The sequence below is a fragment of the Pseudorca crassidens genome, chromosome 11 (assembly GCF_039906515.1).
Source record: "Pseudorca crassidens isolate mPseCra1 chromosome 11, mPseCra1.hap1, whole genome shotgun sequence".
NCBI lineage: Eukaryota > Metazoa > Chordata > Mammalia > Artiodactyla > Delphinidae > Pseudorca > Pseudorca crassidens.
Window position 1 is genome coordinate 2,544,579 of NC_090306.1, and position 24,688 is coordinate 2,569,266.

Below are 24,688 nucleotides of genomic sequence, written 5' to 3' on the forward strand. Positions count from 1 at the left end.
CGTGTTAGTACAAAGCAGGTCATTCGCTGTGAGTAGGAGGGTCTGTGTGTGGTGGTGAAGAGCACAGACCACCTGGGTGGGAATCCTTGGTTCTGTCCTTCCCAGCTGGGTGACCTTGGTCAGGTTATTAACATCCCTGTGCTTTAGTTTCCTCCTGTGACGAGGGGTCATACTAGAATCTGTCTCATATAAGCGCTTACCATCGTGTCACACCCATAACAAGCACCGTATGTGTAACTGTTTTCACAGATATACGGAGTTTCATGAAAGCTCTGAAAGAAGATAGGGGCTTTAGAACCTATAGAATCTGCGGTAAACTGGAAGGAAGGTGAGGATTCAGAGAGCTAGGTGCAAAGTGAGCAATGAAAATGAACAAGGCAGGGACTTCCCTGGTGGTGCAGTGGTTAAGAATCTGCCTGCCTCTGCAGGGGACACAGGTTCGAGCCGTGGTCCGGGAAGATCCCACATGCCGCGGAGCAACTAAGCCCGAGAGCCACAACTACTGAGCCTGCGCTCTAGAGCCCGCCAGCCACAACTACTAAAGCCTACGTGCCACAACTACCGAAGCCCGTGCACCTAGAGCCCGTGCTCTGCAACCAGAGGCCACCACAATGAGAAGCCTGTGCACTGCAATGAAGAGTAACCCCTGCTCACCACAACTAGAGAAAGCCCGCGCGCAGCAACAAAGACCCAATGCAGCCAAAAATTAATTAATTAATTTTAAAAAATGAACAAGGCAGCACAGCACTAATGAGAAATGAGACACACAGAGAAAATAACAAAAATGCCTGGGAAAAGACTATCCAAGTGAACCTGAAAATCAAAGGGCAACAAATTAAACAATTTGAAAACAAAAACACGACAGGGAGTTGGTTCTCTGAATATTTAAAGGATGTGACTTGTAGCAAAATTGTGACTCCCACTCCCTTTCCTCTTTCCAGTCGCCCCAATACTTTTCATCTTCCTCCTCAACACTTAACCCCTAGTGACCCATCCCAGGAACTGCCCCTGTAGGCACATCTACTACAAGCACAAATGTAGCAGGACGTGGATGCTGCCATGAAGCAGGTTAAGAAGATGACACAAGACCGATACACAATGTGTATAAAAGTCAAAATATTTCAAGCTAGAACATAAAGCAAAACAAAAGAAAAAAAAATGAGAGCGCCTTCATACACCTGACTGACAAATGATCTTTCATTTTTCTGACTTGAGTGGAGTCCTGCACCACCCCATGCACGTGAGTTGGACCTCTCCCCCAGACGTCTTACTCCTGCTTCGCCCAGGATCGTAGGAGTCTGCAGAGCTAAGTCCACCCAAACCTGCGAGAAGGGCCTCCTCTGGCTGGGCTAAGTGTGGTCTGAGTTCTGGTGTGTGTGTGTTCGGCATTGTATTGGATACTGGATTTCCCCCCGACTTCCCAGCACATCTTAGAAAAGCGGCTAAGCCCCTGAGAAAACTCCAGACGAAAGGAGAGAGCATGCAGGGATCCCCACGCTCAGAGCCCCCCTTTAGCCACCGCGCCAACAACAGAGCATTACTCTCCTCCCTCAGTCAGCAGGACGCATTGTTCTCGGGCTGCAACACGAGTGGGATAAACAGCAGCTGTGAGGCCCCTGCCCCTCTGCCTCGGAGGCCCAGCTGCGGAATGTGAGAAGCCCCGCCTCGGTACAGCCGGTTCTGACAGCTCTCCAAAGACAGAGTTCATGGAGATGGGGACATCAGACCACTCGTTACACACAAAATATCACCTGCAAGGAAGCAGGAGGAGGAGGCTGAGAAGTCACAGTAGCCGTTAGCACTAATATCTTCCTACATTCTGCATGTGCAATAACTAGAGAAACAACATAGTTTTGCCTAATTTATGTAAATATATTGCATCTGCCAAGCCTTATGTAACCTCTGAGTCAATTTTCAAGTTTTTCTTAACTTTTATGGTGCTTTCCTGCACCGCCATCCCTCGGATTCTTTAGATATGCAGTGAATTTGCACTTTCCAGGGTAGGTATGTTCTCTGAAGTCGCTGCAGGTTAGGGCCCTGCACGTCTCTGGCCACATTTTCGTTGACTGAAGTCATTACCACTGAACTTAGGGCCCACAGCCCATAACTTGTGCTCACCGGGAGCGCTAGTTTCTCTGTGAGGCACAGCGCAGGCTTCTGCACTTAAGACCACGAGGCAGCACTTCAGCACTGTGCCCGGAGGCCATCGTCTACAGCAAAAACACCAACAAAAAACACAGAACTGCAAAAATGTGGCACAGCGTGGACCTCTTGTTTAAGAGTGAATAAGACACTTGTTTCCAAAAGGAGCAGAACCAAGAAGGAGATCATTGCTTCCACCCACCAGAGCTGGGAACACGCGGGCGCTTGGACAGCTCTGCGCGTGTCTGCATGTCCTCAGAAGCCCTGCCAGCTCCGACTCTGGGGTTACAAATACATTTTAGCAAGTAGGCAAATTCACAAATACAGAATCCTGTAACTGTACAAAGTAGAGAATGCGAATGTTTTGTGGGTGAAATCTTGCATGTAACCAGAAATCAAGAAAACGTGGTTCTTCAGCTTTCAGAACGTGGAGAATTCTATTCCAAGTACACTTTGGGATGCACTAGCCTTCGTGCATAGAAGTGACAGTGCCACGTTCCCTAACTCCATCGTCATTGGGCCACGTATTGGGAGATGGTTTTCTGTTATTGGCCATGTACTAGCTCGAAGCCAGCATTTCTCAAAGCATGGCCCTGGATGGAACTGTTAGAAATGCAAATTCTCTAGCAGATGCAAACTATTACATATAGAATGGGTAAACAACAAGGTCCCATTCTATAGCACAGGGAACTGTATTCAATATCCTGTGATAAACCATAATGGAAGAGAATATGAAAAAGAACGTGTGTGTGTGTGTGTATATATATATGTACAACTGAGTCACTGTGCTGTACACCTGAAACTGACACAACATTGTAAGTCAACTACACTTCAATTTAAAAAAATAAAAGAAATGTAAATTCTCGGGCCCTACTCAGATCTACAGGATCAGAATCTCTGGTGATGGATCCAGCAATCTGGGTTTTAAAAAGCCCTCTGGGAGATTGTGCTGTGCCCGCAAGTTTGACGACACTGCTCTAAGCCATGCAACTCAGCTGGTCCCCCTGGTGGCTACTTGCCTGTGGTGGGCCTGCTTCGCTGTCCTTCCCTGTGGAAGGAGCCAGGGCTTCAAAGTCAGAATTGGGGTCAAATCCCACTTCTGCCTTTTGTAACGGGGAGACCTTAAATGACTGAGATACTCTGACCTCACGGTTTCCTCATCTGTGAAAATGTGGAGATTAAAAGAAATAGTAGATGAGAGGCCCTCAGGAAATGTTAGCATTCTTTTATTTCCCTCCCTTTCATTATTCATTCCTGAATGAAACATGATGGGTGATGGAAAAAACCCCAGAGAGACAGTGTTCTTTCTTTAGAATAGAACAGAGCTTGGGGTTTATCTCAGAGAAAACAATTACTATTTTCATCACTCTCTCCCTCCCCTTCCATTCCCCCCACCTTCTCTCTCTCTCTCTCTCTCTCTCTCTCTCTCTTTGTAAGGAAAGCTGAGACTCTGCTCTCATTGTAGCTAGAGGGGGGAAGACACACTGATGTCCTTTAAAGAGAACTCAGACTGTTTCACTGAGCTCCTTTACCTTCATCAACAGTCAAAAAGTAAGTCCCTGGACTCCTTACGTTCCTATTTCCCTTCTGTCTTCTGCCTCTGCCCAGCAACTTCTCATTCTGCTCTCCTTTAGCCTAAGGCACTAGGAATTCCTTGCAGTTGGCTTGCGAGGATCCTTGAGGGCTTTATTTGAAAAATGGGTCAGTACAGTCTACTGCCAGTGCCTCCCCCACCACCAACCCCCCAGACGGAGCTGAGGGAGAATCCAGGTTGCAACTTGCCAGCCCTTAGCCTGAGCCACACCATCACTAAAATCAAATAGAGCCCAGCAAGGTGCTGTGTTCATAGAATGTAATGCTGTGTATTGGAAATTGCCTTTTTTGGTTCCTCCTAGGATTGCAGTTGATCTTCTTTGGCTGCCTGCAGTGACACTACCTTCCTGTAGACCTGCTACTGCTGCCAGCGTATAAAATAGTTTGCCACAGTCTTGATTCCTTGCCCCCGAGCGTTGGTAACGCATTATGCTCGGTTAGCACTCAGCAGGCTAACCCACATTTACAGTGAGGAAGAGAGGGTTGCAGTCTTGGAATTTTACTGGTAAAAACCAACAGGAATTTAATGGTAAAAACCAACTGCCTGTTCTGAGCCAGGGAAATTCCTTAATACAGGTTTCGAGATATCTCACCAGCCTTCCTCACCTTAATTTTTTTATGCTTCAACTCAGACTCTGCTTCAGCTGGACACACCTATTACCATCTCCTTCCCCATGCAATTTCCTTCTCTAGGAAACAGAGCTGGAGGAAGCTGAGACCCAGAAAAGAGAGGTGATTGACCCAGATCACATTTGGGTCCAGGGATCCTTCTCTAGCATCACATCTCTCTTTCCGACTCCTAAGCCATTATCTCAGGCCTTCCCTATAATTCCAAACCTTGCTTTCTCCTTTCTACCAAAAGCCTGCCCTCAAACCTGTCAAATGTCTCTTGAAAATTCATCTTCTTTGAGAAATCAGACCTTTCTGATCCTCACCTGACTCAGATCACCCCATTTACTACGAGATCCTCTTTCTCTTTCAAGCAAAGAATTATAGACCATAGGACCATAGCCATTTCTGGCTTAGAGGATTATCCCAATGTTTATAGATAAGGACCCCAACTAGCTAAGTCATTTGTCTGAGGTCCCTAAACTGGTTAAGGAACAAAGCCATGTCCAGAACTCAAGTCTTTGAGTCCGTAGTTCAACATTTTCTGTTTTTACTGCATAGAAGTCTCTATCTGTGCTTCTTCTCTCAATCAATATTATGTCTTTACATGAGGTCCCATCTTCTAATATCCTTTGTCACCATTACCATTATCATAATGTCAATCAACAGCACGACTCAGCAGCTCCCCAGAGCACCCTGCATGGTGCCAGTGCGTACGCTGTAACCATTACCGATGGCCCAGCCCCTTAACTCTTTTTCCTTATATCCCAAATGATTCCAGCTTTATCACCCAATGAGTGTCCATCACCCTCAAAACTCAAGGAGACCAGAGTTGGTACAATGAAAGACACACTGCTACTGATGCAGGAAATCCACTCCTTTATTTGAAACACCAAATATCAAAATACAACTTGCTGAACTGAAAGAGCCTGATAGATGGCGCTCATATGGGACATAATATCATGGAAGTTGACCCAAGTCTTGTCTAGTAGGACTCACAGGACCTGATACCAACTAGAGTGAAGGTGCTGGATTTCAGAAGAGCCTGTTATACCCTGGCTACAATGTACTGGCAGCAAGGAACTCCTGACTCAAGCTGGGCCAATCCGACTCTCTAATGGCAGTTTAGAACTGAGATCTAACACTCTGGTGTGTGTCCTGTGGAGGCTAGAATTGTGCAGTGATGTAAACCTAGGGTCCAGATGGCCATGCCTGATGAAGCTGTGAAAGAGAGAATGAAGCAGAATCTCAGAGAAGCAGAGGTTAAGACACTCAAAGAAACAGACAGTGATCTTGGGTCCTGGTTCCAGCTCTTTGTGGTCTGTAGGAAACCCAATAAATCCACTCAGTCCTCTCTACTCCCCTTTCTTCCGTTTTTTCCCTTTGGCCTGAACGAGTTGAGTGGGTTTCCTTTGCGACCAGGAAGTCTTAAGTAAGACCCTCCCCTTCTTCCCAGAGCTGAAAGGTGAATGGGGCAGCTGCCCCTGGCTGGGAGGTCGGGGAGAGGCTTGCCAAGGACTGGAAGGCAGTGATTGTTTCCCTCTCCGTAGGTGGTAGTGCTGGTCAGGCTGTGGTTTTCTGTGCATCAGAGCTCTCAAGCACGGGTGTTTCCCTTGGGCCCACCCCCATCCAGGTAAACACAGCAGCTGCTGCCAGCCTTCGGCGCTCCCACAATTTAACTGCCTCTCATGCACTTCTTTCTGAAGCACCTGGAGGACACTTTTGTTTGGTTGCGGACAGAAACAAGCTCAAAGCCTTATTAGAGTGAATCCAACTGGTCTTGGCTTTTTGCCTCTAATCTCTGTTGGGAAGTAGAGATTCTCCAACTTTAGTCACCAGCACTGCTTTTAGGATTTCTGACATTTCCACATACCCCCTGTAATATAATTTTCTTACTATTTAAAAAATATGTATTTTTAAAATTTTGTTTCTCCTAACCTATAATATTCACTAATGAAACCATAGGCTTTAATGCATATTATATTTTTTCTAACAAATATTAAAATGAAAAACTATTACCAAAAAAAAAAAAACATATTTTTTACCACCTAAGATCACTGTGTGTGCACCATCTCAGGGAACACTAGTATAATGTGGGTTTTGGAGTCAGGCCTGGTTAAGCACTGCCGCTTACCACCTGCATGACCTTGGACAAGTCACTTAATCTCTCTAAACTTCAATTTTGTCATATGAAGTGTCTTCCTCGGGATTTTGGTGAGGATTAAATGGGAGAACGTTACATATAGCGTATTTCATCTGTATAGCACAATGCCTAGCACACAGGACATACGTGGTGGATGTTAACTACCATTGCTGTTGGTACTGTACCCTCTACTCCTCGCTTTGCTCACTCCTATTTCCTTTCTCCTCTTCTCAGCTGAGGTTTGAAACAGGCACCAGCATGAAATGGGTTTGCTTACCGAAGTGTGTGGAATTTATACAAATCCCTCAGTGGCCAGGGTAGAAAGCTAAGCGCGCAGCCTCCGCTTGGTCCAGATCTGTGGTATCTAATGATGTGACTCACTGCTCTGTCTGCAGCAGTGGCTGAGATGATGACATTGTTTCCATAAAATCTAGTTCCTAAGGTGTTCAAAGCCCCACGGGCATTGTCTAACTCATCCCTACTGAGGGTGGACCAGCGTTATCTTCCTCGTTTTTCAGGTGGGGGAATCAAGACCCTAACAGGCCTGGTCTGGTTATCAGCAACTCTGTGACAGAGCCGCACAAAAGCGCCCAGGCCCCCCGGTTCAGAGGCCACAATACTGCCTTAGCACACCACGTCCCACGTGACGTGAAATGTCATGCGAGTCTTCCAGAAGCGAGCAGTTAGAGTGTTCCGGCTCAAATAAAATGGGAACAACGCGGGATTAAACACAGTTAAGACCGGCTTCTTTTCTGCAGCACTTCAACCTTCCACATGCCAATGTGCACTAGGATTCACCAACAGAAAGACAGAGAATACTTTTGCAGATGTGACCACAGCCCTACCTACTTAGCAATTCTTAAGATAGCTTTCCTCAGAGCACTAGTTTAGAAGCAGGGCCTGAGTTGAGGATACTGGTAGGAATTCTACTCATCTGATTCCTTTCCATTATAAATTCAAGCTGCTCCTGGAATGCTGAAAAATAACCATGTCTGAAGTTATTCTACTCCCGCATCCCTCTGGTCCCACCCTGGAGACTAACATCTCATTCCTGTAGCACAAGTCATTACACACCCGGGGAGCTGATTCCCTCCACGGCTTGCCTTGGTCACACACTTGCTAATGTGCAATATTTCAGCTCTTTATCTGGTCCTTTTTAAAATTAAAAAGGGGACTTCCCTGGTGGTGTAGTGGTTAAGAATCCGCCTGCCAATGCAGGGGACATGGGTTCGAGCCCTGGTTCAGGAAGATTCCACGTACCGCGAAGCAACTAAGCCCGTGTGCCACAACTACTGAGCCTGTGCTCTAGACCCCGTGAGCCACAACTACTGAAGCCCGCGCGCCTAGAGCCCGTGCTCCGCAACAAGAGAAGCCACCACAATGAGAAGTCCGCGCACAGCAACCAAGAGTAGCCCCCGCTCGCCGCAGCTAGAGAAAGCCTGCGTGCAACGAAAACCCAATGCAGCCCCCAAATTAATTAACTTAAATTAATTTTTTTTAAAAAGACCACAGCACTCCTAGAAACAGAAGTGAAGTATCCTGTCTCCTGGCTCAAGGCCGGTTTTCACTGCTGAGGTGATCCCTTGGCTTAAGTGTGCAGGTTAGGCATATGACTGAGCGCTTTGAATTATCCGGACTCTGTGTTTCTCATTTGGATGTTTAGCATGAAATACTGTGTGGGGAGGGAAGGAAGAGACAGTCGTGGAAACATCTGCTTTAGAAATATAAAGTGGACCCAAAAATATATCTCCACAGGGGAACCCCCTTTTTATACTGACGAGGAATTTGAGAACCAATCCCGGGTAGAAAGTCACCTTGGCTATGTCAGGCTCTTCCTTAGTTTAGTGGTCATGCTAAGGATAGATGAGCAGCATTCCCACCCCTGAAGCTGGGGCTCCCTTGCTGCAGGAGAAGTGGGGCACAGTCAACAGGCAGAGCCTGAAGAGGAGGTCATGTGACAGAGGATTCATGCTCTACGCACTTCTGTTTTCTGAAGAGGTTTGAGACAGCTTGAAAAAGGACATGCACTCCATGAAGTATCAGGATGGTTGAAAGTAAGAGGAAGCAAAGCAGAAAGCCCACCATACGTACTGAGGATACATTTGTCCCTGAGCTTTCTGGCAACCACAACAGAAAGGGAAACATGTTATAAAGAAAGGTGGATGCCTACCAATTATCCACAATAGAAAAAGATTTTCCTGGAACTAAATTCTTTAAAAAAATTTTTTCGCCTAAGACCTTATTTTAGGGGCTACTGTGCAATATAATGGACAATGTCCTGGACAGTGGCTTTACAATAAATGCAGACATTTTCAATCCAGCTTGTTTCCTGTAAGCAAGCTACAGCATCAGACTGGTCTCTGCTGAAGAGCAAGATACTTACTACTTCTAGGCCTCAGTTTCCTCTCCTATAAAATGAAGGAATTGCCTTTTAGATCAGAGAAGAGGTAGGAAAACCTATCAAATTCATCTGCGCGTTTATTCAAAATACACGTTTTTTACATTTTCCCTACCACCTGCATATCAAATGCTTTGTGAAAAATCATTCCAGATGACTTAACAGTAATGAGGGTAACATAACATTCATGTACTCTCCACTTAAAATGAACAACTGTTAACATTTAGTCGTATGTTTTTTAGACCTTAAAAGTAAAAAGAAGGAATAAAACATTACAGATAAAGATGAAGTCCCTGTACCAGTTAGGATGGGCTAGGCTCTACTGCCGTAACAGACATAGAGTTCCATCATCTTAGGGGCTGAAAGCAGCAAAGGTCTGTTTCTTGATCACGCTTCATGTTCACTGTGGGGCATTTGGGGACTTTGCTGTGCGCTGTCCTCACTCCAGGACCCAGGCTGAAGAAGTAGCCTGAAACATCGCTAGTCACTACAGCAAAAGGAAAAAGGCACAGTAAATTGTGCATGTGGTTCTTTTTATTTTTTCTTTACATTTTTTAAATTGAAGTATAGTTGATTTACAATGTTGTGTTAGTTTCTGCTGTATGGCAAAGTGATTCAGTTTTTTATATATATATATATATATATATGTGTTTAATATTCTTTTCCATTATGGTTTATCACAGTAAATTGAATATAGTTCCCCATGCTTCTTAAATCTTCCACCCAGAAGTAACACCTCTACTCACATTCTTCTGGCTAAGGTAAGTCATAGGGCCATTCCTACCTGCTGAGAACGTGAGGAAGTACAGTCCTACCGCGCCTTTGAGAAAAGCCAGAATATTCGTGAACAGACCCGACGATGTCCCCTGTGCTTCTCTCCCCAGATAGAGTTTCCTTTCTGTTCAGAGCCAGCCACTACCATGAACTAGGTGCATATCTAGACCCTATTTTATATTTTTACTGCAAATCAGCATTTATAAATAATATATACCATCAATTTGTGTGTTTCACAAAACATTTGTTAATGATATCACACTTTTATGTTATCCTACAATTTTTTAAATGAACATTTTGTTTTCAGGATTTATTTATGCTGAGTCATATCGATCTGGCTCATTTATTTAATCTGCTGCATAGAATTCCATACCATCAATAGACTGTGACTTATTTATCCATCCCCTACAGATGAACAAACTGTTTCTAACTTTTTATAACTACTGGTAGTGTGTATTGTAAATATGTTTGGGAGTATCCCCTGGCAGTCTTTCTCTGCTGGGTTTAACAAGACAAATGTCAAAATGCAACCACTGTATGTAATGAATTAACTTCCCTCCTAAGCATCTAGAATAATAGCAGTATGCACGATCCTTGGGAGAGTTGAGAAAGTAGTCACTCAAATAATTGTCTGTGTACCATGGTTCATATGAAGAACCCATATGAGAATTTGCTGAGAGTATAAAATAGAAGTAGATGGCAAGGTTTTAAAATATGGACATTTTCAACTTTTCTATGTATTGCCAGATTGTTCTCCAAAAATTGTAATTCCCATCAGATGTGAATGAGTTCTCTTTTTCTGACACCTTTACCAACACTTGTTATTTTTTTTTAATTTAAAGAAAATTTTACGGAAGTATAGTTGATTTACAATGTTGTGTTAATTTCTTCTGTACAGCAAAGTGACTCAGTTATACATATTTTTTTTTTAATTTTTTTTTTTGGATGATGAGAAACAATGCCGTATTTTATTTTATTTTTTTTTGCGGTGCGGGCCTCTCACTGTTGTGGCCTCTCCCGTTGTGGAGCACAGGCTCCGGACGCACAGGCTCAGCGGCCATGGCTCACGGGCCCAGCCGCTCCGCGGCATGTGGGATCCTCCCGGACCGGGGCACGAACCTGTGTCCCCTGCCTCGACAGGTGGACTCTCAACCACTGCGCCACCAGGGAAGCCCTGCATATATATATTCTTTTTCATATTCTTTTCCATTATGGTTTATCACAGGATACTGATCATAGTTCCCTGTGTTATACAGTAGGACCTTGTTGTTTATCCATCCTATATATAATAGTTTGCATCTGCTAATCCCAAACCCCCAAAGTTTCCCTCCCCCATCTCCCTCCCACTTGGTAACCACAAGTCTGTTCTCTAAGTCTGTGAGTCTGTTTCTCTTTCGTAGATAAGTTCATTTGTGTTGTATTATAGATTCCACATATACGTGATATCACATGGTATTTGTCTTTCTCTTTCTGACTTACCTCACTTAGTATGATAATCTCTAGGTCCATCCATGTTGCTGCAAATGGCATTATTTCATTCTTTTTTATGGCTGAGTAATATTCCATTGTATATATATACCTCATCTTCTTTATCCATTTATCTGTCAATGGACATTTAGGTTGTTTGTCTTGGCTACTGTAAATAGTGCTGCTATGTACATAGGGGTGCGCATATCTAGTTTTGTCTGGGTATATACCCAGGAGTGGGATGCTGGATCATATGTCAACACTTGCTATTGTCAGATATTCTACTGTGGCCAATCCCATGAGTGGGAAATAGCATCTCATTGTTTTAGGTCATGTGCCCCTGATTACCAGTGAAATGAGCATTTTTTTATAGTTAGCAGTTGCATTTCTTTTTCTGTGCAACACTGTTCAAATTCCTTGCCCATTTCTCTTCTGGGTTGTTTATGTTTTTCCTGTGGATTTGTAGTAGTTGTTATACATTTTGAATCTAATGATTTATCTGTTACTATGTGGCCATCTCCAGGCGATTCTGGTACCTCCTCCACCTACACATCACCTGCCACTAAAGTCATTACTTTTTTTTTTTTTTTTTTGGCTGTGTTGGGTTTTCGTTGCTGCACGCGGGCTTCCTCTAGTTGCGGTGAGCAGGGGCTACTCTTCGTTGCGGTGCACGGGCTTCTCATTGCACTGGCTTCTCTTGCTGCGGAGCACGGGCTCTAGGCACACAGGCTTCAGTAGTTGCAGCACACAGGTTCAGTAGTTGTGGTGTGCACGGGCTCAGTAGTTGTGGCACACGGGCTTAGTTGCTCTGAGGCATGTGGGATCTTCCTGGACCAGAGATCGAACCCGTGTCACCTGCATTGGCAGGCGGATTCTTAACCACTGCGCCACCAGGGAAGTTCCTCTTTTTTTTTTTTTTAAAGTCATTTTAATCTCTAACATTTTATGTATCCATATCATGACTTGATACAGATACATGTATTCACCCAAACCAAGGACATTTTAAACCAAGCTACAAAGAGTTCTACTAAATATACAGATGCGTTTTATATATTCCTTCTATCCCTAAGTAACCTCTTCCCTGAACAGAGGACGTATTCTGGATTTGCCTAAATTACAAGGAACTTTGGTACGGCCAGATCTGGACACAGCTGTGTTTGTTACATACAGTTACTGTTACCTGAAGATCAGCCAGTCCAAAGGCCCTCTTCACAGAGGCCTTCTCTGACCTCATGGGCAAAAGAACTGTTTAAAATAAGCTGACGGGTCCTTTAAATGAAACTGGATTTGTGGTTACTCTCTAACAGACCAAGGCAGAGCAGTCAACGGTGCCCTGTGCTCATGCACTGTCAACAGTGTCTTGAAAGGGGAACATTAGCTTAAAAGACATTCTAAGGGCAAAATTACTGGGTGATTATAGCAGTAAGCGGAGATTCAAATTTTTCCTAAAACCTCGTCATTATTAAAGTTGATTCTGTGCAGCAGTGTATTAGGATCATGACGTTTTTATGGTATTTTTTTCTTTTTCTCTAGTCCCCAAGCATCCTATAATAGACTTATACTATATTAATAATTCAGAAATCATAACGAGAAACAAAACCAAAATGTAACCCACTGCGATTACAAGGATTCTCAGTTTCTCAATTAGGCGTTCACTTCAAGTGGAGGGAGAAATCAAAGAAAAGCATAAGGGCCTTTCCCATTCGTAAGTTTTTCAAAGTCAATGTGAAAGTGCTAGAAACCTGCAGGCTCACCCAGGATGGGGGAGGAAGTGGCCCAAATGCTGTGACTGAAGGTGCCGAGAAAAAGTGCTGTGATGGAGGGGGAGGACCTGAGTGGAGCGAGGAGGCAAAGTTCAAGGGGGTCCTGGAAGAGGTTTTCACGCCTGGCTAGCAAGGCAGCAGGTACAGGGAAAGAAGACCAGGAGACCTGGTGCACAAAAAGTGTGAGCCGGGGCTCTGACTGCCCGTCGGTAGGTCACTCAACCTCGCCTGTGAAATGCAGATCACGCCCAGGGCTGTCATGAGCCCCACAGGCAACAACGTCTGTGAAAGCACTTGGTTAACGCTGAAGTTCCCTTTAATAACTCAGGTGAGTTATTACTAGTGAGAAAAGGGTGCCCGTGCTTTTGCAAACAGCGGAGAGAAAAACAGCTCCAAGCCGGGGGCAGGGCGGGAAGGTTGCCCACGACAGAGAGCGGTGCACACAACACGGGGACCAATCCATGCCTGTCGCCGCCTTCTTCTGTGACTGATCTGGGGCCATCTTCCAGGGGGCACGCTCAGGACATGGCGATTTGGGGGAAGAACACGTTGTACGTGCATTGTGTCTATCTAAAGTCTAATGATGCTATTCCTCATTAGATCTCCTTGTACAACATCGGGTTACGAGTGCTTGCCGGCAAAGGGTTCCACGCCATCTAGGTCTACCCCAGTGCGCTTCACCTTCGGGGTGGGGGGAGGGGATGACATCACCGGATATTGTTATCGAAGAAACTGGCCTCCGGCTGGTGTCCCTGACTCAGCTGCCTCAGCTTCCCAAGGTTCGGTTGACTCCAGTGAGTGACAACTGCCACAACATGTGTGTTTTTTCCCTCACGCACCCCTAAGGCTGCACTTCGTAATTTTTCTTTCCCCTAAAAGGTTAATTGTACACTGTCTTCCTTTAAACCACAGTTCACCAGAAAAAAAAAAAAAATCGTGGCGTGTGTGATTATAGGAGGCCTTCAGGCCCGCCCCGCCCCCCAGCCCCCAGTTCCTGATCCCTGGGACCACAAATATGGTGGCAGTTTTCACTGAGGAACTAAGGCCTCCAAAGAAATTCTAATTTGCAGTGACTTAAGCTTGGCTCTTGGCTTAGAAACCCCTAGCTTTGGGAAAGGCCTACCTATTAGGACCTTTCCTCATTACACTGTTGGAGGAGCTCTTACGGGCTCCAAGTTACAGATGTGGCTACTGAGACTTAGAGAGATTACGCTTCCCAGAGTCTGGAATGGTGTATGGTAAGGTTTTTAATATTAGTTTCAGAACTGGTTCTTTTTACATGTAGCTCAGTGATTGCCAAGGGGGAGAAGGTAAGTGCACACCTCCTACAGGGATATTTGAGCATGTGTGCCTGCGTGCGTGCGTGTGTAGGTGCGTCTCCAAGGGGAAGGCTGAAATTATATTCAATATAATAATTTTATGTGTGGCTGGAAAACAAACCCTATTGATTTCCTTTGGCAAACTGTAGAAAGTAAAATTTGACAAATATCTTCTTGGCTACTGAGTATATGCAAAGATATCTTCCTTAATATGGAGGACGTTCTGAGCAGGGAGAGTGAGATGTTTATGGTCTACTTATCAGATGGGGGATGTAGGTTCAGTCTCCACTGGCTACATATTCCTGCTTTGGATCAGTCATGCTTTGTATTTAATATCATCTTGCAGTGGAATTATTCTCAGTGTTGTGCATCTGGAACTTCACTACTTGTCACAAACAGCCACTCCAAATTTTCTCCTGTATTTAATGACATAGTCTATGGTCTGAATGTCTTTGTCCCCTACCAAATTCACACGCTGAAATCCTAACCCCCAAAGGTAATGTTATTAAGCGGGGCCTTGGAATGTGATTAGTTCACAAGGATGGAGCCCTTCTGAATGGGATTAGTGCTCTTATAAAAGCACAAAGGCCCCTGGCCCCTTCTACCACGTGAGGTTACAAAGAGAGGTCTGTAGCCTGGAAGACGGCCCTCACCCAGCCACACTGGCAGCTGATCTCCGACCTCCAGCCTCCAGAACAGGGAGCCATAAATTTCTGTTGTTCATAAGCTACCCAGTCTGTGGTATTTTCTTACAGCATTCTGAACTGACTAAGACATGTTAGGAAAAAAGTACTCACGGTATAAAATGGAAAGAATGCAAGGTTTTACATATAGTATAATCTCGATTTTATGAACATTTTTTTTTTACTGATTTATAAGTTAGTATGAGAGGCAGTGTACCATAGTTGGAGAAAGCATGGGCCTGCAGTCAGAAAAACTAAGGTGTGAATATGGCCTCCGCTGCTTACTGCCTGTATAAACTCTCTGCTCCCCTGTTGTCTTATCTGCAAAATGGAGAGGGTGGGGAAAGAAGAACATTTATTTCAGGAAAGTTGAATTAAATCAGAACTAATTTAAGTGAAACACTTGACACATAGAAAGCACTCAATAAATGATCTCATTATTTTGAGGAGGGACTAGAAAGAGCCAGCCTCATAGGCATATGACTGTGGCCACATGGGGCCTGGCACTTGGAAGGGCTCCGAACTTGGTTTAATGCTGTGCTGCTGCCATCTTAAAATTTGTAATAATTTTTTAACAAGGGGCTCCTCATTTTCATTTTGCACTGGGACCTGCAAATTAGAGAGCTGGTTGTGGGAAAACACACACACACACACACACACACACACACACACGGAAAAGACTGAAAAGCAATAAACCAAAATGTTAACAGTTTATCTTTGGGTGATTTTTATTTTATTGTTTATCCTTCTGTGTATTCTACATTTTCTGTAATGAACATATATTACTTTTTTAATCAAGAAAAAAAATGAATACATGTTCCTTTATAAAATTGTTCTCCCCATTTTGCAGATGAGTAAAACCAAGATAACAGATAGGAAATGACTCACCTAAGGCCACATTCTGACATGTGAGTAGGAAACTGGGGTTCTAGTTCTGCACCCCTCTCTCAGGTCTGAGTTACCCAGTGTTTCCACAAGAGTCTCTTTGGGCCTCTGACTTGGTTTGGGCACCAGCACCACCCTCTGCAGAAGGACCTGTCGGAAGCCCGGGATCACTGCCCTGGGTGCACACACTCGGGCTGACTGCTCTGGGAGCTTCAGAAGCAGAAGCCACGGTCCCGTTCTCGAAGTGTTTCCAGACTAGTTGTACACAAGATGGTGAAGTAAATACTGCCGTGCGCACTCTAGATGCTGCGAGAACAGCGGGGGAGGAACTGGCTGTCAGAAGAGCATCTGAGAGCCTTTAGCACAAAGCCTTTTCAGTAGGGCTGCTCACCAGGAAAACAGGAGGGATGCTGGAGTTGGCTCCTCTGAATGCCCCCCACCCCGCTCCCCCCTGCAAAGGTATCCAGAGGTGAGCAGAGGGAAGGAGGGGGGTATAAACGCGCAGGATAATCCCGTTTGTATTTTCCACAGTTCGCGGCATTAAAGGTCTCTGACAAAATCCCACCGAGGTTTCTTTATTTCACGCTCAGAGCCCGAGCAGCAGCCAGCCTCGCCCTCTGGCTTCCCCTCCTGCGCTTCCTCTTCCGCTCCTGCTTCTCTTGGTTGAGCATCCAAATTCGAACGTTTGGCGCTGTTCCCCGACCATGCCACCACGGATGTCCCATGGAGGTCCGCACGCTTTATCCCGCTTAACCCAAACTGCTTCCTCCAAGGACCAGACCTTCATAGACCAGCGTCTTTAAGGACCTTTAGAACTCATCTTGGGCAGAATTTTCTAGGCTCAGACTCGAGGCTCTGGGCTGAGATGAAAACAGGGGAAGCACTCGGGAGAGTTAATCAGCCAGGCTCACGCCGGTGATCCTCACATGAAAATTATCGTTAGCTCCATTATGGAGTTCTTCTCACTCCGTGCCAGGCAGGTAGTTTGCTTTACGTCCATGATCGGATTTAGTTTCATCCTCACAATGATCTTGATAAATCAGGCACTGTGGTCCCCTTTTTTACCAGGGGAAAGGAAGCAAAGTCACTTGCTCAACACAGCTAGTCAAAACCCATAGAACGTATGACATCAAGAGCGAACCCTAATGTACGCCTAGGACTTTGGGTGATCGTGACATGTGATGTAGGTTTCCTGACTGAAACAAAGGTACACCTGTGGCGGGAATGTGACAGTGGAGGAGACTGTGCACGTGGGGGGGGGGGAGGGGGTGTCTACAGGGACCCTCTGCGCTATGTGCTCGACTGTGCCGTGAGCCTAAAGCTGCTCTATGAAATAAAGTCCATCACACACACACACACACACACACACACACACACACACACACACACACACGCAACTAGTAAACAGCAGGACCAGGGGTTAAAACTAGGTCTGTGTCCTTAGGTGAGGGTGAGATACTGTCTTCAAAAACCCAACCTCTACTGCACAGGTAGCAATAATGATAGAGCGTGTGTTTGTGTGTGTGTGTGTGTGTGTGTGTGTGTGTGTGTGTGTGTGTGTGTGAGACATCCTACTGTAGATCACAGTGGTGTGTCTCTGCGTGTGTTAAGCAGTCACCCATGTAAACGGCCATAATTTTGACTGTGCTTTTAAAATGTTCTTCTTCCTGTTCTTTTTTTTCCCCTAATATGTCATTTCAAGACTTGAAAAACTCCACACAATTTTGTGTGACTTGTAATCACCCAGCGCCGACACACCCAAAGGCCCTTAGAGGCTTACGAGCCACGCTACCCGCTCAGAATTCGAGGGGTTCCCAGGAGGTACCTTAAGGGTAACTTGAGAAATAGAGGGTGGGACAGGTGAGACGGGAGTGATGTGACTCCAGGGTCCCAGCAGCCTCACTTTAACCTGCTTTATAGTAATATCTGTACAAGATTTCATGTAAGAAAGGTTCCCTTGCTTTGAAAAGTTTGCAGTCTCTCTCTCCTACTACTAAGAAGACGTCAGCTATTACTCTCCCTTAAGCCCCCAAGAGAGTGCCAGGCACCTTTTAATCAGAGGTGAGAGGTGTTTCATACCAACACAAGGAGGCCCTGTTATTAATCATTCAGTGAACGGTGAGTCACAGTTAAAATCCCCCTACTCTGAATGCAAAAGAACACAGGGGAATTTTACTTACCACTACCAAGAGCATCCTGGGCCCCGTGGGGCATTCCCGTGAGAGCTGTGCGCCCTGAACTCCTATTTATGTCACATCAGCCTTGCCTACTGAACATCCATCAATGCACATCCATGGTGGGAATGGTTAATATGTGGTGGTCACTGCTCAGCAGTGCTCTGAATATACGAATTTTGGGTTAGAACTTCACTGTCCAATATGGTAGCTACTGGCTATTTAAACGTAAACATACTGAAATTAAATAAAATTTAAAATCCAGATTCTGTCACACTAGCCACATTTCACGTGCTCAGTTCCTCCATGTGACTAATGGCTGTTTTGCCAAACAGTGAAGATGGAAATGTTCTGTTGGAAAGTGCCAGAGTCACCCAACCTCATTCTTAATGATCCCTTTGGCCAACTGGGCCCCGTATCAGTCCCTGCACTGGCAGCTCTCTCCAAGGATCCCCCCCAAAAGTTTCCCTTTCCCATCCATCCTAGCTCTAGGATTCCTGGAGCAGTGACTTTGGAAGTGGCTGAATTAATGTGTAAGTGAGCATAAATGAGTTTGTAAGTATGTTCTGAAGTTTGCTTTTATTCTCACTTCTGTATCTTGTTTGTTGTATGTCTGCCCCGTCTCCACTAGCAGAGGTAACAGATGGGGGTAATTTTTCCTAAAATTTGTCTAATTACATAAAGACTCCTTGAGAAATCCTTAACTTTTACTTACTAAAATTCAGACCTGGATCTGAGATCTTATACTGTTACACAAGAAGTGTTTAATAATAAACACACATTAGAAACAGAATTTAAGAGCTGAAGGGATTTAGGAATCATCTTTTTTGACAGCATCACTTTTCACGAAGGAGAATATAAGATCCAGAGAGGTTCAGTGATGTGCCTGAGAACCTACAGTGACTCAGCACACACAGGATCCCAGGTCACCCGGTTTTCACCCCAGGGCTTCTCTCACAATTCAGCATTAAGGGGTCTTCTTACTGCTGGCTTCTGTAGGACCCGACAGCTCTTTGCTCCCCCTACATAGCAAGACAGCCCTCAGGTCTCACAGTAGGCCCCCTATTCCATGACCACTTTCTGAGTTGCTCTGAGTGTTTACTTATCTATAAGTTCAAGCATATTAAAAAAAAAAATACTTCCCAAGAGGCAGTTTCCCTAAAAATGTCCCTTGGGCTTCCCACTGCAGAAGTCACCCTAGCAGTAAAGAGAAACAGACTGAAGAGCCTCGTTGTAGGTATAGTTTCAGTATTACAGCCAAAGGTCAGAAGCACTCTCCACTAGAGCTTAACTTTCCATGCATGTGTCTCACAAGGGCATGTATTTTTTATTTTATATCATATTGGCCTTAAAGTGGGAGCTCAGCTGTCACCTCTCAAGTGGGAATAAGACTTGAAAGACGTGGTCTGGCATAGAAAACAAACTTACGATTACCAATGGGGATAGTGGGGTGGGGGGAGCAGGGGGGATAAATTAGGAGTTTGGGATTGACATATACACACTACTATATATAAAATAGATAAACAAGCACCTGCTGTATAGCACAGGGAACCATATTCAATATTTTGTAATAACCTATAATGGAAAAGAATCTGAAAAAGAACATATATATATATATATATACACACACACACATATATGTAAATATATGCACACAAACATGCACACACATATAACTAAATCACTTTGCTGTACACCTGAAACTAACACACATTATAAATTAACTATCCTTCAATTTAAAAAAAAAAGCTTATAAAAAATAAGATAAATTTTAAAAAAAAGGACCTGGTCTGGGAGCTTGGACATGGCTGTGATAATGAAGACTCTGGATCCTCTTTCTGTTTAGAAACAGAAGTCAGCAGACTATGACCTGTAGGGCCAAACTGGGCCCACTATCTGTTTGGTTTTTTTTTTTGGGGGGGTGGGGTAGGAGTTTATTAATTTATTTATTATTTATTTTTGCTGTGTTGGGTCTTCGTTTCTGTGTGAGGGCTTTCTCTAGTCGTGGCAAGCGGGGGCCACTCTTCATCGCGGTGCGCGGGCCTCCCACTATCGCGGCCTCTCTTGTTGTGGAGCACAGGCTCCAGATGCGCAGGCTCAGCAGTTGTGGCTCACGGGCCCAGTTGCTCTGCGGCATGTGGGATCTTCTCAGACCAGGGCTCGAACCCGTGTCCCCTGCATTAGCAGGCAGATTCTCAACCACTGTGCCACCAGGGAAGCCCCCCCTATCTGTTTTTGTAAATAAAGTTTTATTGAAACATGGCAGTAGTCCCTTATTTACATATTGTCTATGGCTGCTTTCAGGCTGCAATAGCAGAGTTGAGTAGTTGCAACAGAAACCAGATGGCCTAAAAGGCTAAAAAATGTCTGTTCTCTGTCCCTTTACAGAAAAAGTTTGCCGAGCCCTGGTCCAGAGTCACAGAAGATAAACCACTTTCTAAATCCTCCTTGCTATTTACTTCCAAATGATGCTTATGAGGTGGGGAAAGGTCCAAATCCAGGAAAAATCTTCCAAACTAAAACCATTATTACAGCCAATTACAGCTGTTTCCTTTTAAAACCAATGTGCTTATTAATAAGGTTTTCGGGGGGGGGGGACATATTCAGGTGATTTTCTCTTTTGAATTTTCACGTTCTGGTTTCCCCTCCACTTAGCCACATGCATCCATACTGTCTACAGGATGATTGGGATTGTTACCGATAGAACTGCAAGGAGAAATTAATAGTTGACATTTTGCTTCTGACATCCCAAATACGGTTTTCCAGCAAGACGATATTTTTGATAGCCCGGTTTTGTTGAGAAGGAGGATTTTCTCAATTTCTTTATTTCCTTTTTGAATTATTATCAAAGAGTCCCACATAAGGCAAGTCCCAACCAAACAGAAAGAGAAGACAAAGCCCACCTTTTCTGATCCTAGGTTACGAGGATTGTGGGAAGAAGGAAAGCAGAGGAAGAGGAAGCAGGTGTTCCGACACGGGTGTCAATCTCCCCTCTCTGAGCCAAAATCATGGGTAAGAGCGTGACTCTGAATCCAGATTGCCTGTGTTAAAATCTTGGCTCAACCCCGGGCAATTTAACCTCTTTGTGTTTCTGTTTCCTCATCTGTAAAACAGGGGTAATGGTATTACCTTCCTTGCAGAATTGTTCTGAGAACAGAGTGAGTGAGTGTTGAAGAGCTTAGAATAGTGTTTGTTTACTTAGGGGCATTGTGGTGGAGGATGCAGGGGATGGATGTTACAGTAGATCTTGGAAGGAACGCAAATTCTTCACCAGAAGTGGGGCTGAGCTTGTCCTTCTCCAGCGACTCAGGACCAAGAGCTGAGTGCCTGGTAGGAAGGTTTCCAGAGGGAATCGTCTTGGGGCGGGGGTGGGGGCAAGGAGACCACTGAGCTGGGACCACTGGGAGGGCATCTGAGTCATAGCAGGTCTCAGATGGTCCAGTCACCATCAGAGCCCAGATGGGGCAGAGTCAGCAAGGGAGCCCACCATGTCCCTAAGAGCAAAGAGAGAAGGACCATGGGTTATCCTGGCCACAGCCATCAGCCACTGACGCCAGCAGGAGGCCCAGGAGCAGGCACCAAGCCAGGGGGCGCCTGGCCCCTGCCAACAACTGCAGAGTGGAAACCAGCAAAGATGGACAGGCCACCACCCCTCCACCACCAAGGATTTGGAGACCACGCCCCTCTCCTGCGGGGAGGAGGGGCGGAAACTGGGAAGACTGTGTATTCTACCTAAACTGTTTACGATTTAAATTAAATCCAAGTATGTTCAGACTTCCCTGCTGGCGCGGTGGTTAAGAATCCGCCTGCCAATGCAGGGGACACGGGTTCGATCCCCAGTCTGGGAAGATCCCACATGCCACAGAGCAGCTAAGCCCGTGCACCACAACTGCTGAGCCTGTGCTCTAGAGCCCACGAACCACAACTACTGAGCCCATGTGCTGCAACTACTGAAGCCCGTGCTCCGCAACAAGAGAAGCCACCGCAATGAGAAGCCCGTGCACAGCAACCAAGAGTAGCCCCCGCTCACCGCAACTAGAGAAAGCCCGCGCGCAGCTACGAAGACCCAACGCAGCCAAAAATTAAATAAATATATAATTCTTTAAAAAAAATTCCAAGTATGTTTATTACATTAAGTTGAAATATAGTCCTCATATCACAGTTCAGCCCTCCCTCTCACCACTTGTCCAGCAGGATGGGGACTTTTATAAACATATTAGATCATTCAGTAGAAGTAAAGAAATTGCCCTTTTTATTGTTGCACATTTGAGGGTGGCGGGAATACATTTGTGACTCTGCCACTCTCCCCCCACCTTCAAACTGGATTACATGCTTAATGTCTCCTCTCACGCCCACACATGCACAAGCTGGTGTCTAAAACCAGCTTCAGGAACAAGCCCGAGGAGTTTTCGGCTCTAAGGTAAACAAGAGAAAGAAAACCTTTCCAAAAAAACGACTCATTCCTGGTAGCTTTATTTTAAAAGCAGGGAAAATGCATAACAGAATTTGCATAAACAGAATTTGAAAGCACAACTTTTTTCTGCTCTCTTTCTAGCTAATCAAGGGAGAAAATGACAACCAACCTGTCAATAAAAATGTATTGTTCACTCACTTCGTAGAATAAGGCTTATGCTTTGGGTCTATTAGGTAAACTACAATTTTTTTTTTTTTAACTTTTAGGGACAGAGGGAACAAAGGAAAGAGCAGAAATCCCTAAGCTTCAGTCTTGGGAATACGCTGGAGGCCACCCACCCTTGGTGACTGGAGACCCCACTCAGTTCCACCAGCGTGAAGTCAGACGGTGTCCTCAGGCTGTTCCTCAATTTCCAGGATAAATCCACAGGGTTTAGTAAAGCTCTAGCTCAAAGCAGACTGGGTGGCCTCAGACGGCTCCTCTGGGGCAGGAGGGGCGTTGGGGCCACTGGGGTAAAAACAATGCTGTCACCACCAACTCAAAAGGCCACCTGTCAATGTGCCACATGCCACTGCCTGGAGCGTGCACACGTGGGCACACACACACATACACACACGTGTATGCACGTGTACACTCCCCAGGGGCCGAGACCAGGACGGCATCCCACATCAGATGGGTGGATAGCAGGTCTGTCTCGCCAGCCGGGAGCTCTCTCCCACCCAGAGAAAACAGCAGAGACCAGACGGCAGAGCCTGGGCAGCCCATGCAGTCTGACCAACGCTGGCCTGTGAAGGCAGCAGGATGGAACCAGAAAGCGGAATCATCGACCTTCAAGTAAGTTCTCTGTGGGAGAAAGGGGAGTGGAGACGGGGAGCAGAGGTGAAGTTGGGGAGGAAGGATGAATGTTCTGGTCACTCGATATTCTCCCCTTGCGCCCATTCCCTTTGTCTCTGCTTCCCTGCCTGGTTCTCTGCTTGTTCTGAAATATGTGAGAAATGTACTGTTTAAATCCCTCTTGGCCTCTGCTTCCTCCTGTCAAAGAGTTAATTACGCTGGTATTACCAGAAAACCATTTCACAGTCCAAAGGGTGCTTTTCCCCAAACCCCAGGACTTATTTGAGGGCTGCCAGGCAGTTCTGCAGAGAGGGGGAAAGATAGGAGTTTGGGGTTAGGGAGGGGGCAGCTGGCCAGCTCTGCATTTCACAGGTTGGAAAAAACTGGAGCCATTCCCCAAATCTCCCCACAGGACAGAGCGTCTCATTTGAACAGGGCAAGGGAAGGACGTCAGGGTAATTGACCAGGAGGAAGCAGAGACCTGTGCTCCCCTCCCTGGGACAGGTGTGGCGGCACCCGAAGGTCCAGTCCAGCATCGCAGGAGGCAGAGGAGGGTTCTGGTGGGAGAGGGTCAAGTCGCTGGGATCAGTACTTTCTGACTCTGTCTACTGAACAGGGTCGACCCTCCTAAGTTAGAGACCACAGAGGTTGATGAGAAACTTTCAGAGTCGAACAGTTGAAGGATGGAGAAGGACTCTGGAGATCAAGCATTTTTGATCACAGAATCTGTTCTTCAAGCACAATCTTAAGCAGCACCCCATACATGCTTCAGATCGAAGGGGAGCTGCTGGGTATGTGGGGCAGGGTGGTGGGAGCCTCCGCCTCAGCCCCTCCACCCCTGGGGCAAAACCAGGGAGGTTCTAGGATTGCTTGGAGACCTGTGTCCAAACCATTGATGCAGTATGACCACATCTCAGTGTGGCTTTCCTTGCCAACCAGCCTCAAACGTGGTCTCATCTCATTTGCTGGTCCCTCCACCTGGAATGCTTTTTTGCTTGCCTGGTCTCCTCTAACACTTTCAGGTCTTGGCTGGAATGCCACTGCCTCGGGGAGACCTTCCCTCCCCCCCTCAGAGGAAACCTCCTCCCAGTTTGTCCTTATCCATCACTAGGTGCAGTTATGCTATTTGTTTATTGCTTACTTATTCAACCTAATCACTCTCATTAGGACATAAACTCCAGGAGAGCAGGGCCTCCTCTGTTTATTTACTGCTGGATCCCTAGTGTCCAGGGCTGCACTTGGTACACAGCAGTTGCTCAGAAAATATTTGTTCAATGAAGGAGTTAAGGAAACCATGAGGGGGTCAACTATAAGGTCGTCAGTCAGGACTCCAACCCAAGTTTCTGACCAGGGGTGTTTTCTCTTTTTACTTCGTCTGGTTCTTGCTTCCACTGGATCCTGAGTAGCTAAGGAAACAGTAGTGTTCATTTTCAGTCTCTGAAGAACAAGTTTCTTACGTGAGGATGGGTTAAACAATCCTAAGTTACAGG

At 45.6% G+C, this 24,688-nt stretch overlaps 1 protein-coding gene and 1 long non-coding RNA gene across 2 annotated transcripts in view; one reads left to right on the forward strand and one right to left on the reverse strand.

The window, feature by feature from the left end:
• Positions 1-24,688, reverse strand: part of LOC137233448 (uncharacterized) — a 65,866-nt gene that overhangs the window by 31,398 nt on the left and 9,780 nt on the right. The gene's annotated exons all lie outside the window — the stretch shown is intronic.
• The window catches only part of NINJ2 (ninjurin 2), a 70,019-nt gene continuing 68,385 nt past the window's right edge, over positions 23,055-24,688 (forward strand). Inside the window, 1 exon segment of the mRNA XM_067756081.1 lies at positions 23,055-23,198. Within this exon segment, the coding sequence (XP_067612182.1) occupies positions 23,166-23,198 (33 nt within the window). The 5' untranslated portion in view covers positions 23,055-23,165.